The following is a 21,519-nucleotide window of genomic DNA, read 5'->3' as shown; positions in this document are numbered from 1 at the left end:
TTTCTGCAAATAGTGCCTGTTTGTGTACAAATCGAATTGGATACTTAGCTGTTTAAGCCAGATACTTGGAATAAAGTAGATGACTCAGTGTTAATCTGCTCTCAAACATCTATTTTATTAGATTAGGCAGAACTCAAACAGCCCAGCAGATCCTGCATCCTGCGTCACGCGGCTCTGCGTCCAGTCAGTCCATTGTGCGACCTCCAGGGGAGATGTGTGGCCTGAGCAATCTGGGCACGGGTGTGCGTGTGGCCGCAGAAGGAAGCGGCTGAAGCAATGACTCAAAGCTGTGTTTCAGCAGAGTGCAGCCCTGGGGCTGTACGCAAGTTTGTTTGGCAATTAAGAGATGTTGGTCTTTACCTCTCCTGTAGTTCCCCTGGGGTCCTGGGGACGCTGCAGAAGGCCCCTAAAATGTCTGGTTTTCAGGTGAGTCTGACGGAGGGTTCAAAAGGAAGGTACAACTGTGTTGTTGTCGTGTTTCTACTGAGTGGGGAAACAAACTACACGTGGTAAAAAGCACGTTGCTTGCCTCCGTGCTGGTACCATCCCCGTGGTTCAATTAACAGTGGCTTAACTCTTCTCTCTTCCAGGAGAGCTGGTTACTGCAAAAATGAGCCTCTCAGCGTGCTGATAAGGAGCTACCCGAGTACCTCCCCTCGCTGTTGCATGTCACTTGTCACATTTCTGCGCTCTTCCCTCAGGGCTAGCTTCAGACAGGGCATGAGAAGGTGGCTTGTATGGCTGCAGGCGGTGAGCTCTTGCAAAGAGAAATCTCTGGGCAGGATGTGTGTTACTTATTCGTCTGCAGCGTGAGCGTTCGCTTAATGAGAGCATGAGCTCTTGGGGTTTTGCCTGAATTTTTGCATGTATTGATTAAAATGCTCCCCTTTCAGGCTGAGGAAGGACCTCCTGTGTCAGCCTTGTGAGGCACTGGCCTCAACTTACCTGCACTGGCACCGAGATCCGTTGGAGTTCAGAGTCAGTTGTGCCTCCTGGAGCTATTGCTGCCATTGCAATTGCAAGCGCAGGGTTTTCTCTGAGCCTCTGGTGTTTGTTCTGCTCTCCTCTGGCAGGAGTTGGGCTGCACCGACCAAATCCTGCAGGCTGTGTTCTGGTCTGTGTGTGCTGTCCAGCTGTAATGCAAAGAAGTTTCTGCATGAGTGGGAGCAAAAGCTCAGAACAGGCTACTTCTAGGCTCTTGAAAGTTAAAATGTTAAGGAAGGAGGATTGGATGATGCTAGAAAAGGAGTTTGTTAGTGCCTGGAGAGCTTGCTGTTTAGTATCTTTAGTTGCATCAGGCCAGTCTGGGGAAACTGAACTCTTATCCTGTTCTCTGGCTGTGACACCTTCGATGATCTTCCGGGGCCTTTGAATCTGGAAACTGCACACGTACAATCAGTATCTCTGCCTTCTTTAAACTTATTCTTTTATTTCAGAGCATTTGGATCATGTTTTTGAGCTCTTTGCACTCAGGGAGCCTACAATTCTTTTGGTTTGTTTCTTTTGATTTTAAGTGAAAAGTGGTAGTTTTATTTCACTGTATGACGCTGCACGAGCAGTGTTTGGACAGACTGGTTAATCCTTAACCTTTGTGTAAATATGGCATGGGTGCGCAGAGCCCTGGGCTGGCCATGAGATCTTGTCCTAGGACTTGGCAGCTCTCTTATAGGGATGATTTAATTTGTCAGAATGATTAACGAACCAGCGCGCTGGGGTGGAGAGGAGGCCTGGGCAGCAGCTCCCACGTGTGTTTGAGCAGCGTGTGGCTCCATCTTCCTTTACAGACCAGAGCACAGCTCAGTTTCCTGGCTTTTGTTTCCTTTTACAGCTCTAGCTGGTGTGAGCTGTTGCAGTAGCCTAACTTGCACTCAGCAAAAGGGGGTTTGTGTTTTTGGGTAGTTCAAGTACTTTGTGGTAGAAAGGGAAAGTAGGAAGGAGGAAGTTCTGTTTTGGTAGGGTCTACTTCTGTTTACATTGTCATACATTAATAGAGAAGTGCAGCAGGGCAGCCTGTGGGCTGGCCAGGCTGGTACCAGGAAGTCTCGTCACTTTTATATGGCAGTTCCCTTTTTGTCTAAGTTTTCCATGACTCCCCAGGGCTGGTAAGGATTTGTGTGATAGTGTTAAGAAATAAAAATAAAGTTCTGGCAGTGCTGGGGCATGTTCCAACACACAAGGCTGTGCAACACTGCAGTTTGGCAGTGACCTTACCTGAGAGCCCAGAGCAGCATTTTGTGTGTTTCAAAAAATCAATCAAACTCTCAGCAACAGCAAATGCTTAATACCCTGCCAGTGCCGACTGGTATTCACATAGGTTTCATGCTACAGTTGAAAAACAGGACAGCTGGAATTAGCCGCCTTTCCTCACCCACGATGCTGTTGAGTGACATGGGCAGGGTCTGCAGATGCCACGAAGCTCTGGCTCCTGCTCTGCTCAGCGCTGCCTCCAAGGACCAGCCACCTGCCACGCTCCACACCACGCTCGGGATTCCTGGAAGTGCACTGAGCTAATGAACGCACAAAGCCACTCGGGCTGGGGAAGGTGTGCGAAGGCACTGTGGTGTTCCTGACTTGTCTTCCAGCTGCAGAAATGCACCCCTGGCTTGAACTCAAGGATGGTTTAAGCTTGAGCTGGTGGCCTGCGGGTGTCTGAAGTGCTGCTGGTAATGCAGCAGAACACAGGAAGGAGCTGCACAGCTCATCAGCTGCCAGGCCAGGCAAAAAGCTGGCATTGAACGAGGCGCTCTCCTTCCATCCCCGTGATTTAACTTTCCTTTCCCCTGACTGTTAGAGACATGGCCAGCTCTGCACTCCTGTGGCTGCTCAGGTGATGTCCTGTGAGTAGATTTCTTGAGTTACGCACACGCAGCATCATCTTCATTGTGTTCCTTGTACAGGCGGCTGTCCTTGGAGCGGCTGATCCCCTGGTACGGATCCAGTCTGTAAAGTAATAACAATAAGTGCTCTCTTGGTGGAATAAGCCAGGCTATTTTCTGGTACATTCCCTTCTAAATTTTATTGGCAGTGAGCTAATTTCATCATTTTTGAGTGAACAAGCCGATGGCCTTTCTGTGTACACCTGCTTGAGCAATGTGCTGCTTGGCTGCTCGTCTCTCTCAGTTAATGCCGTAGCTGGTTAGGAATAGCAGCAAAGCCCATCCGAGTGGGTTTTGTGTGGGAATGACGCCTGAGCAAAAATCCTACACTTAGGCTGTCAAATTCCAAACTGAGTTCAAAACCCTGCTGCTTGATTGCTTTTCTGGTGGAGAGAAAGCGCTGTGCTTTGCTTGGCTGCTCTTTACACTGTTGGGGTCTCAAGATAAATTTCTCCAGTTCAGAAGGTGTCCTGAGACCGCTCCTCTCTCCATGCTAGCGCCAGCGCTCTGCCTGGGAAATCATTTATAAGTGCCTCATTAAAGACCTGTGTCTGCCTCTTTTCTTCCTTTTTGTCATCAGATCGGCTCACTGAGAGCAGCTGTCTTCGCCTCCCTAGCAGCACCCCCTAAACCACACTCGTGCCATACAAATTCCCACAGCCTAAGGAATCGCAGACAACTGCGGGTACACATGTGCCGGGCTTTGCAGACGTGGCGGGGTTAGCCCGAGCTCGTTCCCAAGCTTGTCTATGCTTCTTTGAAAAGAAAAGTCTCTAAGAAGTTAGCTTTGTGCTAGATTCTTAAAAAAAAAAAAAAAAAAAAAAAAAAAAAAAGCTGACCATATGGCGTGATTACAGCGATGCTACCGGAGAGTGAGGTGCATGCGAGGAGAGGCGGCGATGCGCCGTGAGATGCTCGGGCTGCCTGAAGGCTGGTCACCCGCGTGCTCCGAGTAAGTGCATCCCCCCAGCTGGTCTCCTTGCCCTCAGGGCCGTCTTGTGGGTTATCACAGCACTGTGCTACCTCAGGCTGCTCTCTTATTCTCCTTAAGTATAAATCTGAAGTATTTTGCTTGCAATGACCTGGGCGAGGTGACCATTTGAGGGACTGGGGGGAAAAGAAGTATTGAATATTTATAGCTAAGGGCTTGCTTAAATAAGAAACCATACCCTTTAGTTAAAAAAAGGTATAGTCAACAAAGTGAACAATGCTTCCAAGTTGCATATTCTATAGTTAAAGTGATTTTATTCATTATTTAAGAATGAAAACTGTATTATTCAGCAATGCACCAGGGATTGCTTCAACATAGCTCTAGGTTTTCAAATGGGTCTGTGACTTTTTTTTCCTAGAGGCTGGGGGTGGCGTGGGCTGGGGAAAAAGGCATGGGTGCTCCGTTCCTTCTGTCAAACCTGGAACACCCTTAATATTGTGGGATTCTTGTTTTCGTTATTTATCAGGAAAACAGGATGCCTTTCCAGAGGTATGATAGATGGGCCATGTTTTCAGGCTGGAAAATGTTAGATAACAGATTGAAACATGAATGTTGAAATAATATGGTTTATAAAAATAATAATTATGTAAAAAAATAAGACCGTAATCTTGATGAATAGATCCGTCCATATGCTGCAAGCTAATTATCACTCAGTGAAAGAAATCTTGTGCATTCTCTACTAGGCACTCACCTCCTTTCTGCCCTGTGCTGCCAAAAACTACCTGCTTTGCATATTGTGTTGAATACCACTGTTTATATGAAAAACTTAAAATCCTGACATAATAAATATCGCAGTTTCTTTTAAGAATTACACTGAGCCAGCCTGCCGTTATCTGATCCAGTAAAGCTGTAAAAGCCCAGGGTCCTCCAGCCCTCCCATCTCTGGCGGGCACCACGAAGGCACGTCTCGCCTGTGGCGGAGCAGATTTTGTACCAGTCAGCCTCTTGAATGAGACCTTTATAAGAAAGTCTTTGTTCAGGATGTCTGTTTGAGGTTCAGTGCCCTTCCCAGCTGCCTTGTAAAGACAAATATCTGCTTCAATTGGCATCTCCTTGCATTCCCTGCAGAGCTACTTTGCAGCAGCTTTCGTTTGTGCGCTCATTGAGTTCTCGGTTGGTTTCTTATTGTCCTCTTTCCCTTCCTCCTCCCGTCAGGTTTCTTTCTAGGTATTATCACTCTCTTCAGAGTAGCCAGAGCTGGCGATGCTGAAGTTGTGTCAGATCTTAATACCCACGCGGTGGGGCTTATTCCAGGGACCTGCAGGGGCAATAGATTTCCAGGGTGCCAGATGCAGAGTTCATCTCGGTGCCAGTCATTACATTCAGGTCCCACGAGATAGGCCTTACAGACCCAACTTTTCAGCTCTGAACTTAGAGAGCTTTCAGTCGTTGTTTCCAAGTCAGCCATAAATCTCTCGGGCTGCTTCCTCCCACAATGTGCTGCCAGGCACTCAGCTACTCCCTGCAAAGCATCGCTTTCTCTAGCGGTCACCTATCCCCTCTCGCTTTCTGCATTATCCTGCAGCCTGAAAAGGCCGTGATAAATCTTGCAGAAAACAGCTGCTTCAACAATTTGAGTTTGGGTAGAGCGGAGTGGGCTGGCTTTCACTCGGCTGCCAACAACATCATTTCTGTGTAATCCAAGCAGCTTTGAGAAGCTCCAATTCCTCTGTGGGAACCTAGAAATCCGCGCGGCGAGGCCTCAGCCCCCGAGCAGCGTGAAGGCAGCAGGCAGCCAGCCCTCCTCCCCTGGGAGAGCCCGTCAGCCCCCCGGCTTCTGCTGAGGCTGCCAGATGAAGCCATGCCTCTGCCCGCGCAGATGGCAGCTCCCGGAGGTACAGCAGGTTGTGCCTGCTCGTCTCCTGCCTGGTAGTCCAGATACGGTATTCAACAGGGACCAAGCCTTGCCTCTTTGAAAACTGGTGCTGTGGATTGTCCTTTTTTGTTCCCGTCTCTCTATGGGAAGCTCTAATCAGCTCTGCTGCGACCATCGGTTAGGGAATTTCTGTAGCATTGTGCTTGGAGGTGAAATGGTATTGCAGACCCAGAGAGGCTCACAGTAAATGGTACTTGCAATGGGTAAAGCCCAGATTGCTGGGAGTTGACAGGTACTTGCCTGTAAAGATGCTGTTCTACAGCTCTGGCTCTTAGTGGAGAGCGGTAGTTCTGACAGAAGCGTGTCATCCATCCCAAGTGTTTGGTGCCCTGAGCGCAGGCTGCAGCGTGAGCAGGGGCAGTACCGGGCACCCCAGTGAGACCAGATCCCCTTGGCAGCTGAGCCTTGAGCCCAGCAGTGAGCCAGGCACTAAGCTCTCATGTCTCAAGCTCTTGTATAATCCTTGCAGCAGTGAAAACATAAATTATTCCTTCCAGCTGCAGGGTTTTCCAGCTGACAAAATCTGCCTTGGCTTCACATGAGCCTTATGGTCCCCGGCCTTGGGACTGCCCCGAAGCACTGCCCAGTCTGGGCAGGAGCAGAGCTGGCCCTGAAGCTTCGTGGCCCCTTGGTTTGGCCACAGGGTTGGCAAATGTCAGGTGCTTGCTAGCCACAGGGCAAGCTGCCCCATCACCTCTTAGTTGTACCTATAGCATCTGTGGTGGGCTGCAGCTGGGTGAGGAAATAGCACCTGTCAGATAGGCATGGAAAGTTGTATGCACCCTTTGTCAGGCTAAATTGGGGCTGTATTAGGTACAGACCTATTCAGTTGCCCTGTGGTTTAAATCAAACAAAAAAAAAAAACCAACATCCACTAAAAAAAAACCTCTGAAAATTAAAATGGAGAAGGGAAAAGACTTTTCCTAAGGGTGTTGTAAAGCTCTTTTGTAAGTATCGTGGGTTTTCTCCTTCTGCCCTCCCTTTCTGGCATAAGACACTACTCTGGTATATCTTTTTCTTCATTTAAATGTAATGTGCCTCCATTTTATCAATTAACTGCCTGTCTCCTGGTTCCCATGGCAACACCATAGGCTGTTGAATTTCGGATTCTTTTGGCAGTCAGGGTGCCTGGCATGTGTCTCGGAGCAGCGAGATCACAAAAGGTTTCTGCAGGGAGTAGGAAATACGTGGGTAACACTCACTGTGCACTGCTTCTCGTGCTAAATTATTTTCCTCTTCCCTCCTCCCCTTCCGAAACAAGTTTCCTTTCTCCCTTTGTTTCCATTACCCAGTGATAAGAAACAAGCAACTGGGGTGCTGCGGGAGGTCGAAAGGCACGGAGGGAGCGAGAGGATGCCTGGTCTTGTTGGACAGGGATGGCTCCCAAACGCAGCACGAGGCTGGGTCTCTTGAGGGATCCTGCACTGAGGGTTATTCCTGCTGATGCTGCAGGGTGATTGCTCTGTTCCTTCTGCTACAACTTTCAGAGCCTGTTTGCGAGGGGTTTCTCGCTCCTGTACCTGGACAAAGCTGCCTCTGCACCCCTTGCTATGGCAGGCGCTTCCAAGAGCTGGAGGAGCCCACGTTCCGCTTACAGGAGTCCTTGTGCTCCCTGGGGCTTCAGACACGTGGCTTTCATTGACGCTGTAACGAGAGCCATGCGAGCAGGCCGGAGCCTCAGTTAAAACCTTTAGCCTCTCCAGTTCCCGGCTCAGAGGAATGTGTCTGGCTCCTGAAGTGCTGGTGCCTGAACCACGTGGGGTGCCCGGTGGGTGCCGGCCCCTGAACGGACAGGAGTTTGCAGAAAGGCCCCAAGGGCCGGGTCTGCTGTACGTGTTCTTGACCTGTCACGTGCGGGCTTCACAAAAGCTAAAGGGGAAACAGAGATTTAGGGTTGGATAAGATGTGCGTTTACTGGGCGCCGTGCGTGACTTTGATTTATAAATTGTTGTTCGGCCCTGAGAGTTGTGACCTACAGGAAGACCATTTTAAACTGCAAAGAATGAGCTGGCTGACGAGCACAATAGGGTTGTAAAGCTGGAAAGCCCGAGTGGAAGAGATCCCACATGGTGTGTGTTATATCTTAGAGCCTGTGGTACGTGTGAGAGGGAGGGAGGAGCTGTTGCAGTCGTGTCCTGCAAGCAGGGTTTGCGCTGGACAGAGCGGCAAAGAGAAGGCAGCGATCCCCCTGGGCGAAGGAGGGAGAGCTCTCCATGCCGCTGGCTTCCAGGCGAGCTGCTGGGTTCAACGCCCAGTAGGGACGTTCGGACACTCCCTGTGGCTTCTTGCTCAGTATCAGCTGGGAACTGCTGAAAGGTGGGTTGGAGCAGAAAAAAATCAATCTGCATTTTGTTTTTTCTCATTCCTCTGCTGTAACTCCGTTCTCAGCTTTGTGCCTGAGATCAGTAGCTCTGCTTTAGCAACTTCTCTTGGAACTTGTTTGTGTTCATTTGGGGAGTCCGACCAGAACAGGAGGGCTTTTCCCCTCCAGAAACAGCACCCAAGTGACACAGGCAGAGACCAGCTGTTAGGTGCCCGTGGGGTGAGGAGACCTCGGGAGTTGTGGACACCTGGGTGGCTTTCCTCTGAGCTGTTCTAGGAGGGGACAACTCCAGCCGTCAGGTCTCGGAGGGCAGTGCTGCTAGCTAGCACCAGTGCCTACTGCCAGCTAATTTCAGCCGTAGGCTATTCTAAAATACCCTTGGGATCGAAGATGGATTACTCATTGCTGCCTTTTGTCTTCTTAAGGGCTGGTGACTAGATACCTGGCTGGGAGGATCAGGGCTTGGTCTTCTCAGACCACGCTGCTTGTTGTGTGGCCATGTAATTAGCGGCTCCACCAGACCTGAAGCCTGGAAGAATGGCTTTGGTTGGACCACTGTGACTCTTCATTTCTCTGGAAACTTAGTGCACGAAAGCCTGTTAGCTGTACCGTAGGAAAACTGGTGGCTTAGTAATTATTTTATATGTGGGTAACGAAGGCCATGTAAAATACTGAGATCCTGCCGTGTGGCCATAATGAAGAAGGTGATCTTTCTGGCAGTTCTTCATTTAAACACTATCTTTTTGAATTGTTCGGCCTCGTGCTAAAGAATTCGTAACGCTTCTGACTGCACTGCTCTGCTTGGGAGCCTGTAATTAGGCTGCTTCCCTGTGATGGTGTAATTACTGCAGCTTGGCAGCCCTGCCTGTCGGGCAGGCATCTAAAATGAACAAAGTCCTGCTAAAATTTTGGCTTTATTGGGGAACGCTATGTGGCACCATGAGTCCAGTGAACTCTTTTTTTTCCCTGTCCAAGCCAGTTTTTGAAGGTGGTTGCTCTTACAGTGAGCCTAGATGTGGTTTTAAATTCTGCTGCAGTGTTTATTCAGCCTCGGAGCAGCCTTCCTGCCTTTCTTTGCTTCAGCTTCGCTGCTGAAGGGTTAGGTTATCCCAGCCTTTTTACAGAGGTGTTTGGGAGAGCTAATGTAAACTCTATCTTGATCGTTAATGAACAGACCTAATAAAGATTCGTAGGGCTCCGCTAGGGCTAGAAAAACAGCTTTGATCTTTTGTGAACTCAGACACAGCCCGTCCAGAATTTCTGTGCGTTTAGTCCCCTGGACAGCAGAGTGCAGCTTGCTGTTCTGCTTGGCACGTCGTGTGTGTCTGCTGCAAACATGTCAGCAGCGTGAGATCTGGGGATTACACCACTCTGAGCGTGAAACCAGGACGTAAGTTGTGTTTCTCATTTACTTCATTCGCGCACACAGAAAAGGAGAGAGAGTACGTCCATAGCACACACACTGTTGGTGATAAAACCCTACAGCCATATCTGGCTATTAAAATGAAAGACTGACTTTAAAGTGTAACTTGCTGGCTCCTAATCTAGCTGCTTGACTGTCTTGTGCTCATAGGGGTTGAAATGAAAATGGTAGCATTTATTTTCTGCTTATGGTTGTCTTTTTGGCACGCCTGGATAGAGCCATGTTTCCTTTTCCATCCTTGTTATTTAAAGTCTTTACTAAAGATCAAAAGTCCTAAGCATCCTTATAATCTCTTTTTGTTTCTCAGTTTTTAAGGTGAACTTGGCTCTTGGATGTGAAGCCATCCCCTCTAATGGAGCTCCTTTTGGTGTACTGTCTTTTAAAAGTTTGAGAGGACAGGCAGCTGCCAAAATAAGAAGTTAATGAACATGTGAGTTGAGGAAACTTTCAGGGCAGGACGCTAAGGTCAGGAGAAGGCAGCTCAGGGACGACACAACCTTCTCCCAGGAAGCTGGCTGGGCTCCGCTGGGAGCACTGCACACAGCTGCTGCTGAGCTTTCCAGCTGGGTATGGCACTTGTGTCACTGCCCTTCCTGTGCTAGGGGTGAGTTTTATGGTACTTGTTCTGGCTAAGTGGTGCTGCTGAGGCTGGAGTTAGAGCATACCCTGGAGCAGGGAAGTCTGGCTAACTTTCTCGTGCTGTTAAAGCTCCGGTTCACCAAGCCTAGTGAGCTGCTAGGGGGGGATTCCTTCAGGAGCCACGAATGAGCTGTTGCAATTGTGCTGCACAGATCTAAGTGCTGACTCTGGAGTCTAATGACAACTGAAGTGTCAATAGTAATCTCTCTTAAGGCAGCTGTTTTAGCAAGAACTCTGAAGTTCTTCATACTAACACTGAAGCACTGGTGCTCTTTTCTTTCTCCTGGCATTAAACCTTTAGCAAAGCTTGAAGTGTCCTGTTTTGAGAGCCTTTATTCTCTTTGGTCTTTCTAGGAGCTGGGCTTGATCCGTCAGGCCCGTTCTTTCTGGAAGAGCTGCAGCAGTGGTGCAGGCTGAGCAGTGGTGATGGCTGAGGCTGAGCAAATGTCACAGCTCGCTTCAGATAAGCACTCAAGTGCGGCTGGCCTCTGCGGCTATTTAGACTTTCTCGATCGGTCTTGTCCAAGAGCAAACAAAACTTTCTTCCTGGGTGTGCTTCGTGTTGGTGGCACCCAGAAATTTCAGGTTAAAGATTGGCTGAAGAGTCCAGATAGCTCTAACTGAGGGCTGAATGTGTGGGACACACACCCTAGGTCGGCTATAGGGGAGAAGCACACTTAGGATCTCAGTGCCAGGTGCTGAGGATGACCGCAGGTCTGGGGTATAGGACTTGCTGGATCTTAATTTGCAAACTTATTTCCTCAGTCTGTGTGTTTTCTTTTAGGGCTTTACTTACTTAGCATTGCCCACCCCCCTGTCTTTGGACTTAAGAGTGCTTTAATGAAGTCCATATGCTCTTTATTTTAGTTCCCCTGGGACCCAGACGGAAAGCACAACGTTTGTGATCGTTTGACCCTGGGGTCAGCAAGTGTGGGGTCACTGCGAGTTTGTTTGCTTGGGTTGTCTTTGTTACCCTTCAGATGCCAGCCGCGTACTTAAGGGTCTCCTTTTGTACTGCTGCAAGTTTGGCCCATCCTAGGAGATGGAGAGAGCGGCCAGGACAGTGAATTTACAACAGCATCTGCAGCTTTCCTCCTCCCAGCGAAGCGTAGCTGGAGGCCCTGCCGATGCGGGGATAAGCGTTCCCTCTTGCAGGTTTGCCTGAGTTCTGTGCGCTGAACCCCAGCCCTGGAAGGGCCGTGCTCGCAGGGGTTTGTAGATGTTTCCTGTTTATAGATGCTCTGTTTATATTGAGCATACCCCAGGTGTCTGCTTGCTGCTGGTCTCTGCTCTGCGCAGGGCACGGCAGCAGCTGGGAGAAGCAAGCAATGTGCGAAGGCAGCTGTCTGGTCCCACGGGGGCTGTTATTGCCCTCCAGCGGGACATGCGGTGCCTGGGTTAACTGTTTGCCTGCATCCAGACCTGAGGAGCTCTGAACACCCACTGAAACATCACAGCTCACCCTTTTTTGGGATAAAAGGGTCTTTGGCATGTTTCTTTGAGCAGTCCCCTTGGATCCTTAGGTACCTACCTCCACTTCTGTCCTTTTGAGCTTATTTACACCGGCACTGCCATGCAAAATATCCTCCAGTGCTGTGGTGGGACTGGGAATAAATGCACGTTATAAAAGGGGATAAAGACATGGTGTTGATTCTTTATTTGTGTGTGAGACCTGCAGAAACTGGGCAGCACGTGGAGATTTCAGTGCAAACTGCGCTTCTGTCAAGAAGATGCGTAAGTACCGGGGTTGCTCAGGTTCTAACTCCTGCCTGGTGTAAGGCTGCAACCTGAGTTGTGGCCCCAGATGTTTCCTTTTTGTAAGTGTCCCTTCCTGGTGTTGTGGCAGCCTCTAGGATTTCTCCTCATGCCAAATCCTCTCTTCCCTCGATTCACAGGCTCGCCCTTACACAAGCAGGGTACCACCTCCACCGCCAGCGCCGAGAAGTCGGGCTCAAAGGTCGCCGAGGTGGGCGACGATTTCCTGGGAGACTTCGTGGTGGGCGAACGCGTCTGGGTGAATGGAGTGAAGCCAGGAGTGATCCAGTACCTCGGGGAGACGCAATTTGCTCCGGGCCAGTGGGCAGGGGTCGTTCTGGATGACCCGGTGGGTAAGAATGACGGCTCGGTCGGTGGAGTGCGTTACTTCGAGTGCCAGCCGCTGCAGGGGATCTTCACCCGACCGTCCAAGCTGACGCGGCAGCCGGTGGCCGAGGGCTCGGGGAGCGACGCCCCCTCCGTGGACTCTCTCACGGCCCAGAACTTGTCGCTGCACTCGGGGACGGCCACGCCGCCCCTCTCCACCCGTGTCATCCCCCTGCGGGAGAGCGTCCTCAACAGCGCCATGAAGACGGGCAACGAGTCTGGATCGAACCTCTCGGACAGCGGGTCTGTGAAAAAAGGGGAGAAGGACTTACGGCTTGGAGATCGTGTGCTGGTGAGTTGGTTGTGGGGCCTTCCTTGAAAAGTGAAGGACAGAATTTGTCTCCCCCTTGTTCGGGACAAGTTGAAAGGATGGCAGAGTTGGTGGTGAGATGTGGGGCAGCGTGTGGCCTTGGAAAAGGGAGTGCTTGGGCCAAGCAGGCTTTGAACTTCTGCATTAATTGTTATTTGGGATGCTGTGTCTTGTGGACGTGCCTCTTTTAGACATTGATGCAAGAGTGCTTTTTGTGTTGGGTAAGTCCTGAGCAGTAGAGCGGGATCAGAGAGGGAGAGCAACTCAAATGCGAGAGGGAAATAGAAGATTATTCTATCCCAATGGTTATCATCTTCTGTCCCTGTGATATTCTCTATAACGGTGTGTGCCGGAGCTTTTGAGGAGTTAGCAGTGGTGTCTTGTTGCATGTGGTCATACTCTGCAAGTGTTTGCAAGAATCTCTCATGGCTGATCGCTCCCCTTCTGGTGCTTCAGTTTCTAAGATGCTGGATATGATAGTAATTCCTTTCCCGTACAGAAAAAAATTTGCAATTATTTTTATAAAAGGGATGAACTTTGGGGGAAATTATTGTACTGGCGGATGGATTATCCACCTCTGATTTCTGTTGTTGTTTTCATTATTTAAAATAGAGCACCGTGTGCCTTCAAGCCAAAGGGACATACTTGTGCTAAAAACAAAAAGTATTACTGGAGGTTTGCCGTCAAATTTGTCACCATTTGTGTCCTATCAAAGGAATAGTGTTTTCAGTGGAGGTTTAGAAAGAAAGGAAACAGCACAGGTGAATCAAGTCTTATTATGTAGTTCTGTAAAATAATTTAGGTTTGTTTAGCGTGTATGATACGTGCTGTGATACCAGATGTTGTGAAGAACCAGGCATTTGAGCATACATCTCTTGTGACTTTATCTTTTAGCTCCAGGTATATTAAAGGTGACTTTAACCAACAGGTGACAGGTTCCAGAGGGTTAGTCTTTGTGCATCCCAGGCAGTCTGGCTCCCATTTGAAATGAGCTACGTAGCATTTCCTTTTGGGGACACCTGGTTCTGATACTGGTAGTTTTGGCATGGAACTGTAGGCAGATTTGCCCTCTGGTTAACGATAGTGGTTTGGTAGAAGCCGACACTTTCTGTATTCCTCTGAGCAGCCCTAGGCTGTGCAGGGGCAGGCAGAGACTTCAGTGACAAAGTGACCAAAGCGGGCTAAGCTTGGTGGCAGTGCCTGGCCTGAGATATGCTGGTGTCCACCAGCAGAGGGTGAGCTATTCCGAGCCACACATTTATTTGGATACACGCAGCCTCCCCTGTGCTGATGAGTTCCGTGAGGACCCACCCAAACCAGCTGTTCTGCCACCAGCAGCCCTCCAAAGCCTCCTGCCCGGGCTCGGTGTGTGCATCGCTCCCCAGCAGGTAGCACAACAGGCTGGGGAAGGGGCCGTGCTGCCCAGCTGAATCGTGAGGGTCTTGTGCAGGGCGCCCAGAGGTGCTCTCAACGCGCCCGGTGGTCTCGGGGAGTGGGGCTTTTCTGCTGGTGATAGCAGCAGCCCTGGGCAGGCTGCGGCTCAAGCTGATGGAGTTAATTCCTTTTTCATTTTATTTAAAACATATATATATATAACTTCTTCATTTTCAGAGAAGTGCAGGTGAGTTCTGTCTGTGCCTATCGAGTATGGCGTTTATTAAACCTGGTCTGAACATGCAGGCTTTCAGAGCTCACTGTAGAGGTGAGAACACTTTTTATTCTCGATTTTCCCACGGAAGTGCATTGCATCCTGCATCACAGCAGGACCCGCCAGCTGTTTAGAGGCTTGCTGCTCGTCTGTCAGCTTCCTGACTTTGGTCCTCCGGGGTCTGCCCGCTGTCAGCAAAGCTGCTGCTGTCCCTGCTGGTCCCAGGGGCAGGCAGGGAAAGCGTCAGAGATGTCCTCTGTTTGCACACTCACTGATGGTTCAAAGTGAATATGCTAAAGCAGCCAGCCAAGGGAAAAATGAGCCTCGGGAATCTGTCTTCCTTTAGCTGGTTGGTTTGTTTGCTCCTTTACCTGTTGCAGGGGGTAAGGGAGAGTGCTCAGGTGAAGCCTTTTTGCTTTTGGAGCAGCAGCCATAGAAGGCAAACTGCAAGATATAAAATCTACAGTAATATTGTCTCGGTTCCTCCTGAGCCAGGCAGCACAACAGCTTTCCCCAGACTTAATTATCAAATCCCTCTCTTTTGTCCTGACCACGAGCTCACTGAGGCAGGGTCTGCTTGTTTAATACAGTGCTTACCTCGACATGGCTCACGCAGACTGAGACTTCAACACGCTCAAGTCACACAAACTGTTAATGGTTTTTTCATGGTCTTGTGTATTTTTCTGTTTTTTGTTTTTAAATGAATAAAAGCCCTCCTCCCCTGCCAGCTGGCTTATCCAGCCCAGATGTTATAAAATACATTTTGTACTATGATGTGTTACTGTAGTGAAGAACATTAAAAGAACAAGTCTGAAGCGAGCTCGGCATCTCACGGGCACTAGCAGGAGCACTCAGAGAAACCTCAGGAATTGTTTGTGTGCGGTAGCAGAGGTCCAGGAAAAGAGCAGGTAATGATAACAAGAAACCATTTGCTGGTACGGTCCAGTAATATGTGCTTGGCAGATGTTTTTTTCCAGTAATGGAGACATCAGTTAATCATATTTGGTGCTTGAATACAGAAGCAATAATTCTGGGTTAACCCGAATTGCCTCAAATTCCCTGAGTCAATCCTTGGTCTTGTCCTCTGCAGATTGGTGTGGTTTTAGTTGTCTTTATTGCTCTTAGTCCGTGCATTCCCGTAAGATTATCTTTCTGAGAATGGCTTTGGGGCAGAGGGGAACCACCACAGGCTTTTCGAGGGAGGGGAGGACATGCATTTTCTGTAATTGCTCTGCCGACAAGCAGAAGGTTGCAGGAGCCCCTCCTGGGCCTGCAGGGTTGGCACCTGGTGCTGCGAGCGTCAGCGCTCTGCATCCTGGGCATTTTCTGCTAGTGGCTTTCATTCACTTCACTGAAGTCCATTATAGCTTGAAGTCATTTTTGCTTTTCAATAACTTTGTTCCGAGACCCTTCCTGACTTTCCAGCAGCTGTTAAAAGTGACTTAATGGAGCTTTCCACTAGAAGAATTAGATAACATTTGCCTTCGGCACGTCTGAACTCAGACATTTTCCCAGAGATGCAAAAATTGCATTAAAGAGATGAAGAAAAACCCTCCACCCTGATATTGTCGAACCTCATTTCTTGAGGTCTGGCAAATGAATGTGGAACAATTAACCTTTGCTTTAGTAAGAAGGGAGCTTCCCAACGCGTGGTAATCGCTGGAGTGCTGTTAATGTGAGGCTGGCTGGCTGCCTTTCTCCAGGGAAGGAACGGATGGAAAGAAAGAGAGAGCAGTTGAGCGTTTTCTGCTTGAGATGAATCGCTGCTTTTTTTTTTGCCTAAGAAAATGTATTTTACATGCTGGGGGGGCTTTCTCAGCAGTTGAACTCATTCCACCCTAATGTACTTGCTGAAGAAGGGTGGGAAGGAGGTGACTGTTCTCTGTATGCAAGTCTAAATAAAGAATATTCTTTTGAGAGAGATGTTCCGTCCCTTAGCCATCCTTCTGTCTCCTAACTGGGATTGCTCTCTTCAGTACCAAAATCTAGTGACAAACAAGACTATTTAAGGGCCATGAAGCATCTTAATTGCTGATCGACTATATTCCTGTGAAGTGTTGCCCCAGTTACTCTTTGGATAGATTCTAGGTTTCCAACTTTGCCAGGACTTGTAGGTGGCCAAAACCAGAATCGCTGTTGAGATAGCAGGGGTGGTGCTAACAGAGGGATCCTGATGGAGTGGTGCTGGGGCTGGCTGGGGGCAGGACTGCTGTGGTGGGCTGGTTGGGCTGCTGCAAAGGGACTCCGGGCTCACCCTGAGTGCATGATAGCGATCTCTTTCTCCTCTGCACGCTGCCAAGTGGCTTTTTGCCTGTGGTGTATTGCAACCTCTGGCTCTTGGCAAATGACAAAGTTGTCATGAGTAAACTAATTGCGTCCTTTTCTTTGGCACCCCCCTGCAGCTGCACGCACCAATGTTGATCTGCCTGCCTGAAGCTGCAGAAAGCCTTTAACCACCTGAGTGAAAAAACATTCTCGTTAGGAGCTCCCCAGCAAGGAGGATCGCAGCATTAGCCTTTCCCCTTGGGCAAGGACGGCCAGGGGCTCTGCTGTCTGCTGGCTTCGAGCTCTTTCAGTGCCTGCAACTGGAGTCTTGCTGCTGGGAAGGCATGTGAGGTATTGGGAAGGAACCATCCATGCTTTTTCTTTTCCTGGTAATTCAGCAGAGCTCTCCCAGCTTGCTAGGGTCTTACAGGTGCAGCGGTGTTCCTGAGTTTAACAGAAGGACAATAACAAGATGCACTCACTGATTGCAAGCCAGGCAGTGAAGAAAGGTGGATCCACGTTCTGTAGTTCTATTGGGACAGTATTGTCAGGAAAGATGTTAGTATTCATCACCTGCTTTCAGCTTGTGGAGACCATTAATTGCTGTGCCTTGACCGGAGGGTATGACAGCAGTATGGCAGAGCCCAGGGCTTTGCATGGGGATACGGCAACCTCCATCCCTGTGGAGGTTTGGGGGAAGGTTTTGGGGGAGGTTTTGGGAAGGTTTTGCCTTCCGGTAACTTGCAGGATTCAAGAAACAGGAAAACACACAGGTCTTCTAGTCCAAGCTTTATTCCCACCATATAAGATTTGGTGTGAACAGTAGGTGACTGCTGTTGTCACAGAAGCAAGTGTTCCCTGTCCCTGCAGTGAAGCTAAGAGGTAATAAATAGCCCGGAGCTACTGCACTGCCCTGGTGCCATGTTAACTCTTTGAGGCTTTTTGTGCATGCACACACCCTCCTAACCATTCATTTGGGCTGATGCATTGGCCAGTCCTTGTCTTCTGCATGCTGTAGCTATCATTAAGTAGGAGTTGCAAGCGGTCTGTGGCAGAGCAAACTGTACGGTTAACGTGGGTAGACTCGGTACCGAAGGCAGCCTCAGGAGGGATGCTGTAATTCCAGACTTCCCTCTTGCACCGCATCCTGAGAACATTATTTTCTCACTGGTGCTTGAAAGATAAATGTGCCCAGATGTCTTGCATCAGCAGCGCTGTCAGACTTGCCCCTGCGCAATACTGAGTTGTGCTATGGGGATGGGTTGGCCCCAAAGGTAAGTGTTTGGGTTAGAAGAGACTGTAAAAAATCCCTGTAACTTCATGTAGGAGGAACTCTCCTGTAATTCTTGGCTGTCTCTTTCCCCCTCATCCTAAAAGCCAGTTCTGGCATTCACAGATGATGTAGCGAGTGTCTGGTCAGATGAAACTGCTGATGGTCGGATACCACCTGAAATGAGCTGTGTTTACAGACAGAGCTGGCTGCAACCAGACCTGCACCTTACTGCCAGCCTGCTGAGCGCTGTGCCCGGCTGTCAGCTGGGACGCAACCCTAGTAAGCATTGACGTGCATTTCCCATAGGTATGTGTGTTTACTCCTTTGTACTTAGAGCTGGTTATTTCACATAATCTCTGTCTGGACACAAACGCCCACGCTACTGCAGAAAGCACTCTCTCTAAATCAGGCCTTGTATGATAATCTTCTGCCATTACGCTTGGAAGAGCTAAAGCACATGCAATTGGGAAACACAGCTGCTGCTGCTCAGCTCAGGTGGAAATACACTCCTAAAATGAGTACAAGAAAAAAGCCAAATGCCTGTTTTGCCTCTCCAAGGGAAAGGATGGCTGCTTCAGCTCACGTGCTGGGTAATGTCTCAGGAGCAAGCAGCACTTGTCCAGTAAAGACAAGCTTCAATTTCTTGTTAGAATCATCCAATAATATGAGTCCCGTGTCTGCCCTTTCCCCACCACCCCCTTCCTTCCTCTTCCCACAGGCAGGGGGGGTCACAGAGCTTCGCAGCTCCGCAAGGACCTGGCATGAGATGTGAGGAGACGTGTTGGTACGTTTTACTTGCATGCTTATCATTGCCACCTTGGCCCTCTGGTCAGCAGCACAGTCCTGTGGAAATGGCTTGGAAAGCAGCTGAGAAAATAAATTGAGATGGCTAGATTAGAATTTTAAGCAGGTAGCACAGCATCATCTCTGTGGTTTCTGCCTGAGGGTGTGCTCAAGCAGGGGTCTACAGCCAGCGCTGGCCCATGAATTGTGCCTGGTGTTGTGGGGAGCGGTCCCTGTTGGCCTGAATTCCACTTTTTTTTTTAATTTTTCCTGAGCAGTACTGGAGTAAATTACAGCACTGCACTGCCCACAGGCCCTGGGCTGAGGGCAGCTGTTAGGAGGTTCTTGCTGAGAGCATGAAACTGCAGTGGGGTGAGCAGGAATGGGGTGAGCAGGAAGGACGTAAGGAGAAGGAGCAAACTCGGGCTGCAGGGGTCTGACTTGCAGCAGCCATATCGAGACATGCCTGGTGCTAATCGGGCAAACTGTTTAAATGATATATCAGCAGCTCTGCTGAAGACAGCGTCTGGAAGGATTAGCATCATTGTCTTTTCAGCCCTGGGATACTGGTATGATTCCAGTTTTGTCATTTTGATGAGAAAACCGTAGTAAAACATGATGTCAGTGTTACTACAGATAGCAGGAAAGGCGTGTGGATGTCTCTCCTGTGACTGCACGTTGCTTTTCTGACTCTCTTGTTAAGGACAGGAACCATTAAATATCCCTGGTTTTGTGTTCTGAATTTCAAGCCCAAGACTTTCTTGGGACTATTGGAGGCCTTTTGTTGAGGAAAGGCCAGGTCAGGACGATGGTCTCTAGTCAAAGGCATGGAAAGGGCCATGGGAGCCAAGGCAGAGAACTTGAGGCTGGATCTGAACTCCCCGGGAGATTAGAGGTGGTTGTGTGGCTCTGAGGCTGCTGGAGTCCAGATGGAGAGGGTGGACCGTGGTGAGCTTGATTTAAGTTAATTATATAAGGGTTTCTTTGCTTCAGGTGAAAACATGGAATGCTAATGCTAATCAGAAACCCTCCAAAACAACAACAAAAAAATCTTACTATGTCAATACTGTTTGTTTTTTGAGCTTCAAAAAGGAGCTGTTTTAGCTGCTTTTCTGTAAAAAATAACTATAACTGAAAGTAATAACACTTTACATTGAGTAAAATCCCATTCTCTTGGAAATGAATAATCTCGCTGACAATCTTGGTGAAGTATTAAAAGCTCTTCTGAAAAGGTTTGAGAGTTTTGCTCTGGGAGCATGGTATAGCAGCGAGGTGTGGGGAGAAGGGGCAGCTGAGCGGCTGCGAACCGCCTTGACTTAGGGTATGTGATTGCTGGCCCTGCTGGCTTTCTCAGGCTGCTTCTATCCTCCTTCCAAGGTGATACTTCTGATTTATTGAAGGGTCTAATAAAAACAAATGCTTCTGTTTTGATGAGACTGTTCGTTCTGCGCACTGCCAGCTGGCTTTTTCCAAAACGCATTATTTATTTTAGCAGCATTAGCAGATTATCGGGGCTGAATAAATCTGCATGTCTGAGGCGGATGAATTTTCTAGGCTGTCCATCCATGAGAGTTTGTGTGCCTGCCAGAAGCTGGGAAGTTCAACAAGGGGTCCAAATGCTGACCTGTGAGCATGGCAGCCCGATAGCAGCGCCTGACTGTGCTCCCAGCCCCATCGGGGTGAGGGAACCTGGGCTGTCAGGGAGCAGATGTGGGCATTTGGGACAGAACGGGGAGGAGATGATCCTGTGTGGCAAGTGTGTGCTTCATGGAAAAGACAGAATAATCAACCCTCAAAAGGGAAATAAAATCCATTACTTTGGAAACAAAGAATCCCATAGCCATCTGGGGGGCTATGGGATAGCCATTTATGACTTTTGGGTAGGAACACAGCCTGCTCTCTTACTGTCCTGCTCTGGTGCTCTTAGGCATGTATATATTAAGCAAACTTTCTTTGCTGTTTGGAGACTCACATTAGTGGAGGGAGCTCATCGGGTTTTTAAGGAGCCCACATGAGGTTCTGTGGGGTCAGGATCATGTGGCTCTGTATCTGTAATTAAAACTCGATTTTAAAAAAAAAAAAAAAAGACTGCTGGTAAGCTCCCTCCATTTTTATAAATGGCACTAAGATGAATTGCGTCTTTATTGAATTCAGCTTGTAGCTAAGGAAATGTACTAGAATGGTATTAAATCATTGCATTAATATTAAGAGAATAATTCTTTCTAGACTAGGATAAATCAAAAACGAGACTGCTGTTTGACTATGAGCAAGTGGTAAAGAATCTTACCGAAACTATTCAAATCTGTAACTTGCCAAGTACCTAATACTGAAATGAAGTTCTTTCGCTCCAGGACATGGTGTAGGACCAGAAAGCTTTCTTCTGATACTTTTCCTGCTGGCAAATATTTTCTTCCTTCCTATAGAACTTCAGAGTGTTTTCTCCATGAGCAGCACTTTGCTACATCCCTAGTGGGAAAACTTACAGAGGACCAGCTCGAGCTGCAGCGCAGCCTCCCAGGACTTGAGGTAGGACCCAGGCTTCAGAGCTGTGCTCCCTGGTCCTCTCAGGTGCAGTTATTTTTAGGCTGGGAAGACTCATTTGCCTTTGCATAAGCAATTTCCAGAATATTTAGTGATTAAGAATTGGTAAAACTGTGACATCCCTGGAACGTAAGCTGGAGACTTCTGCATTTCTCCATCGCTGGTTTCTGTAGGGTAGTAATATTTGGTTTATACTGCTTTATGTAAATTTTAATATTAAAAAAATTAACCACCAGTCATTGAAGTTAAAAGCTGCAAATTTAATCTTAACATTTTCAAGCTTTCTTCCTTGAACCTAGGCTTAACAGAGAAGCCAAAAAAGGTTTAAATTATATGCTGAGTTACTTGAAATACAGATCTTTAGAATATCCCTCCTGCTTTTCTGTCTTTCTTTTCTCAGCACAAATACGGAAGGACACCTGTAGACAC

General features: G+C 48.5%; 1 protein-coding gene across 18 annotated transcripts in view; it reads left to right on the top strand.

Annotated features, from left to right (window-relative positions):
• CLIP2 (CAP-Gly domain containing linker protein 2) overlaps nucleotides 1–21,519 on the top strand; it is an 80,798-nt gene that overhangs the window by 27,302 nt on the left and 31,977 nt on the right. For all 18 annotated transcript variants that reach the window (XM_035559246.2, XM_035559238.2, XM_035559244.2 and 15 more), the window contains one exon: nucleotides 12,024–12,562. In XM_035559246.2, the coding sequence (XP_035415139.1) occupies nucleotides 12,024–12,562 (539 nt within the window). The remainder of the gene's footprint in view (nucleotides 1–12,023; nucleotides 12,563–21,519) is intronic.

This window comes from Cygnus atratus, chromosome 20 (genome assembly GCF_013377495.2).
Source record: "Cygnus atratus isolate AKBS03 ecotype Queensland, Australia chromosome 20, CAtr_DNAZoo_HiC_assembly, whole genome shotgun sequence".
NCBI lineage: Eukaryota > Metazoa > Chordata > Aves > Anseriformes > Anatidae > Cygnus > Cygnus atratus.
Note: the sequence above shows the minus strand (reverse complement) of the source record. Positions and strands in the feature narration are given on the sequence as shown.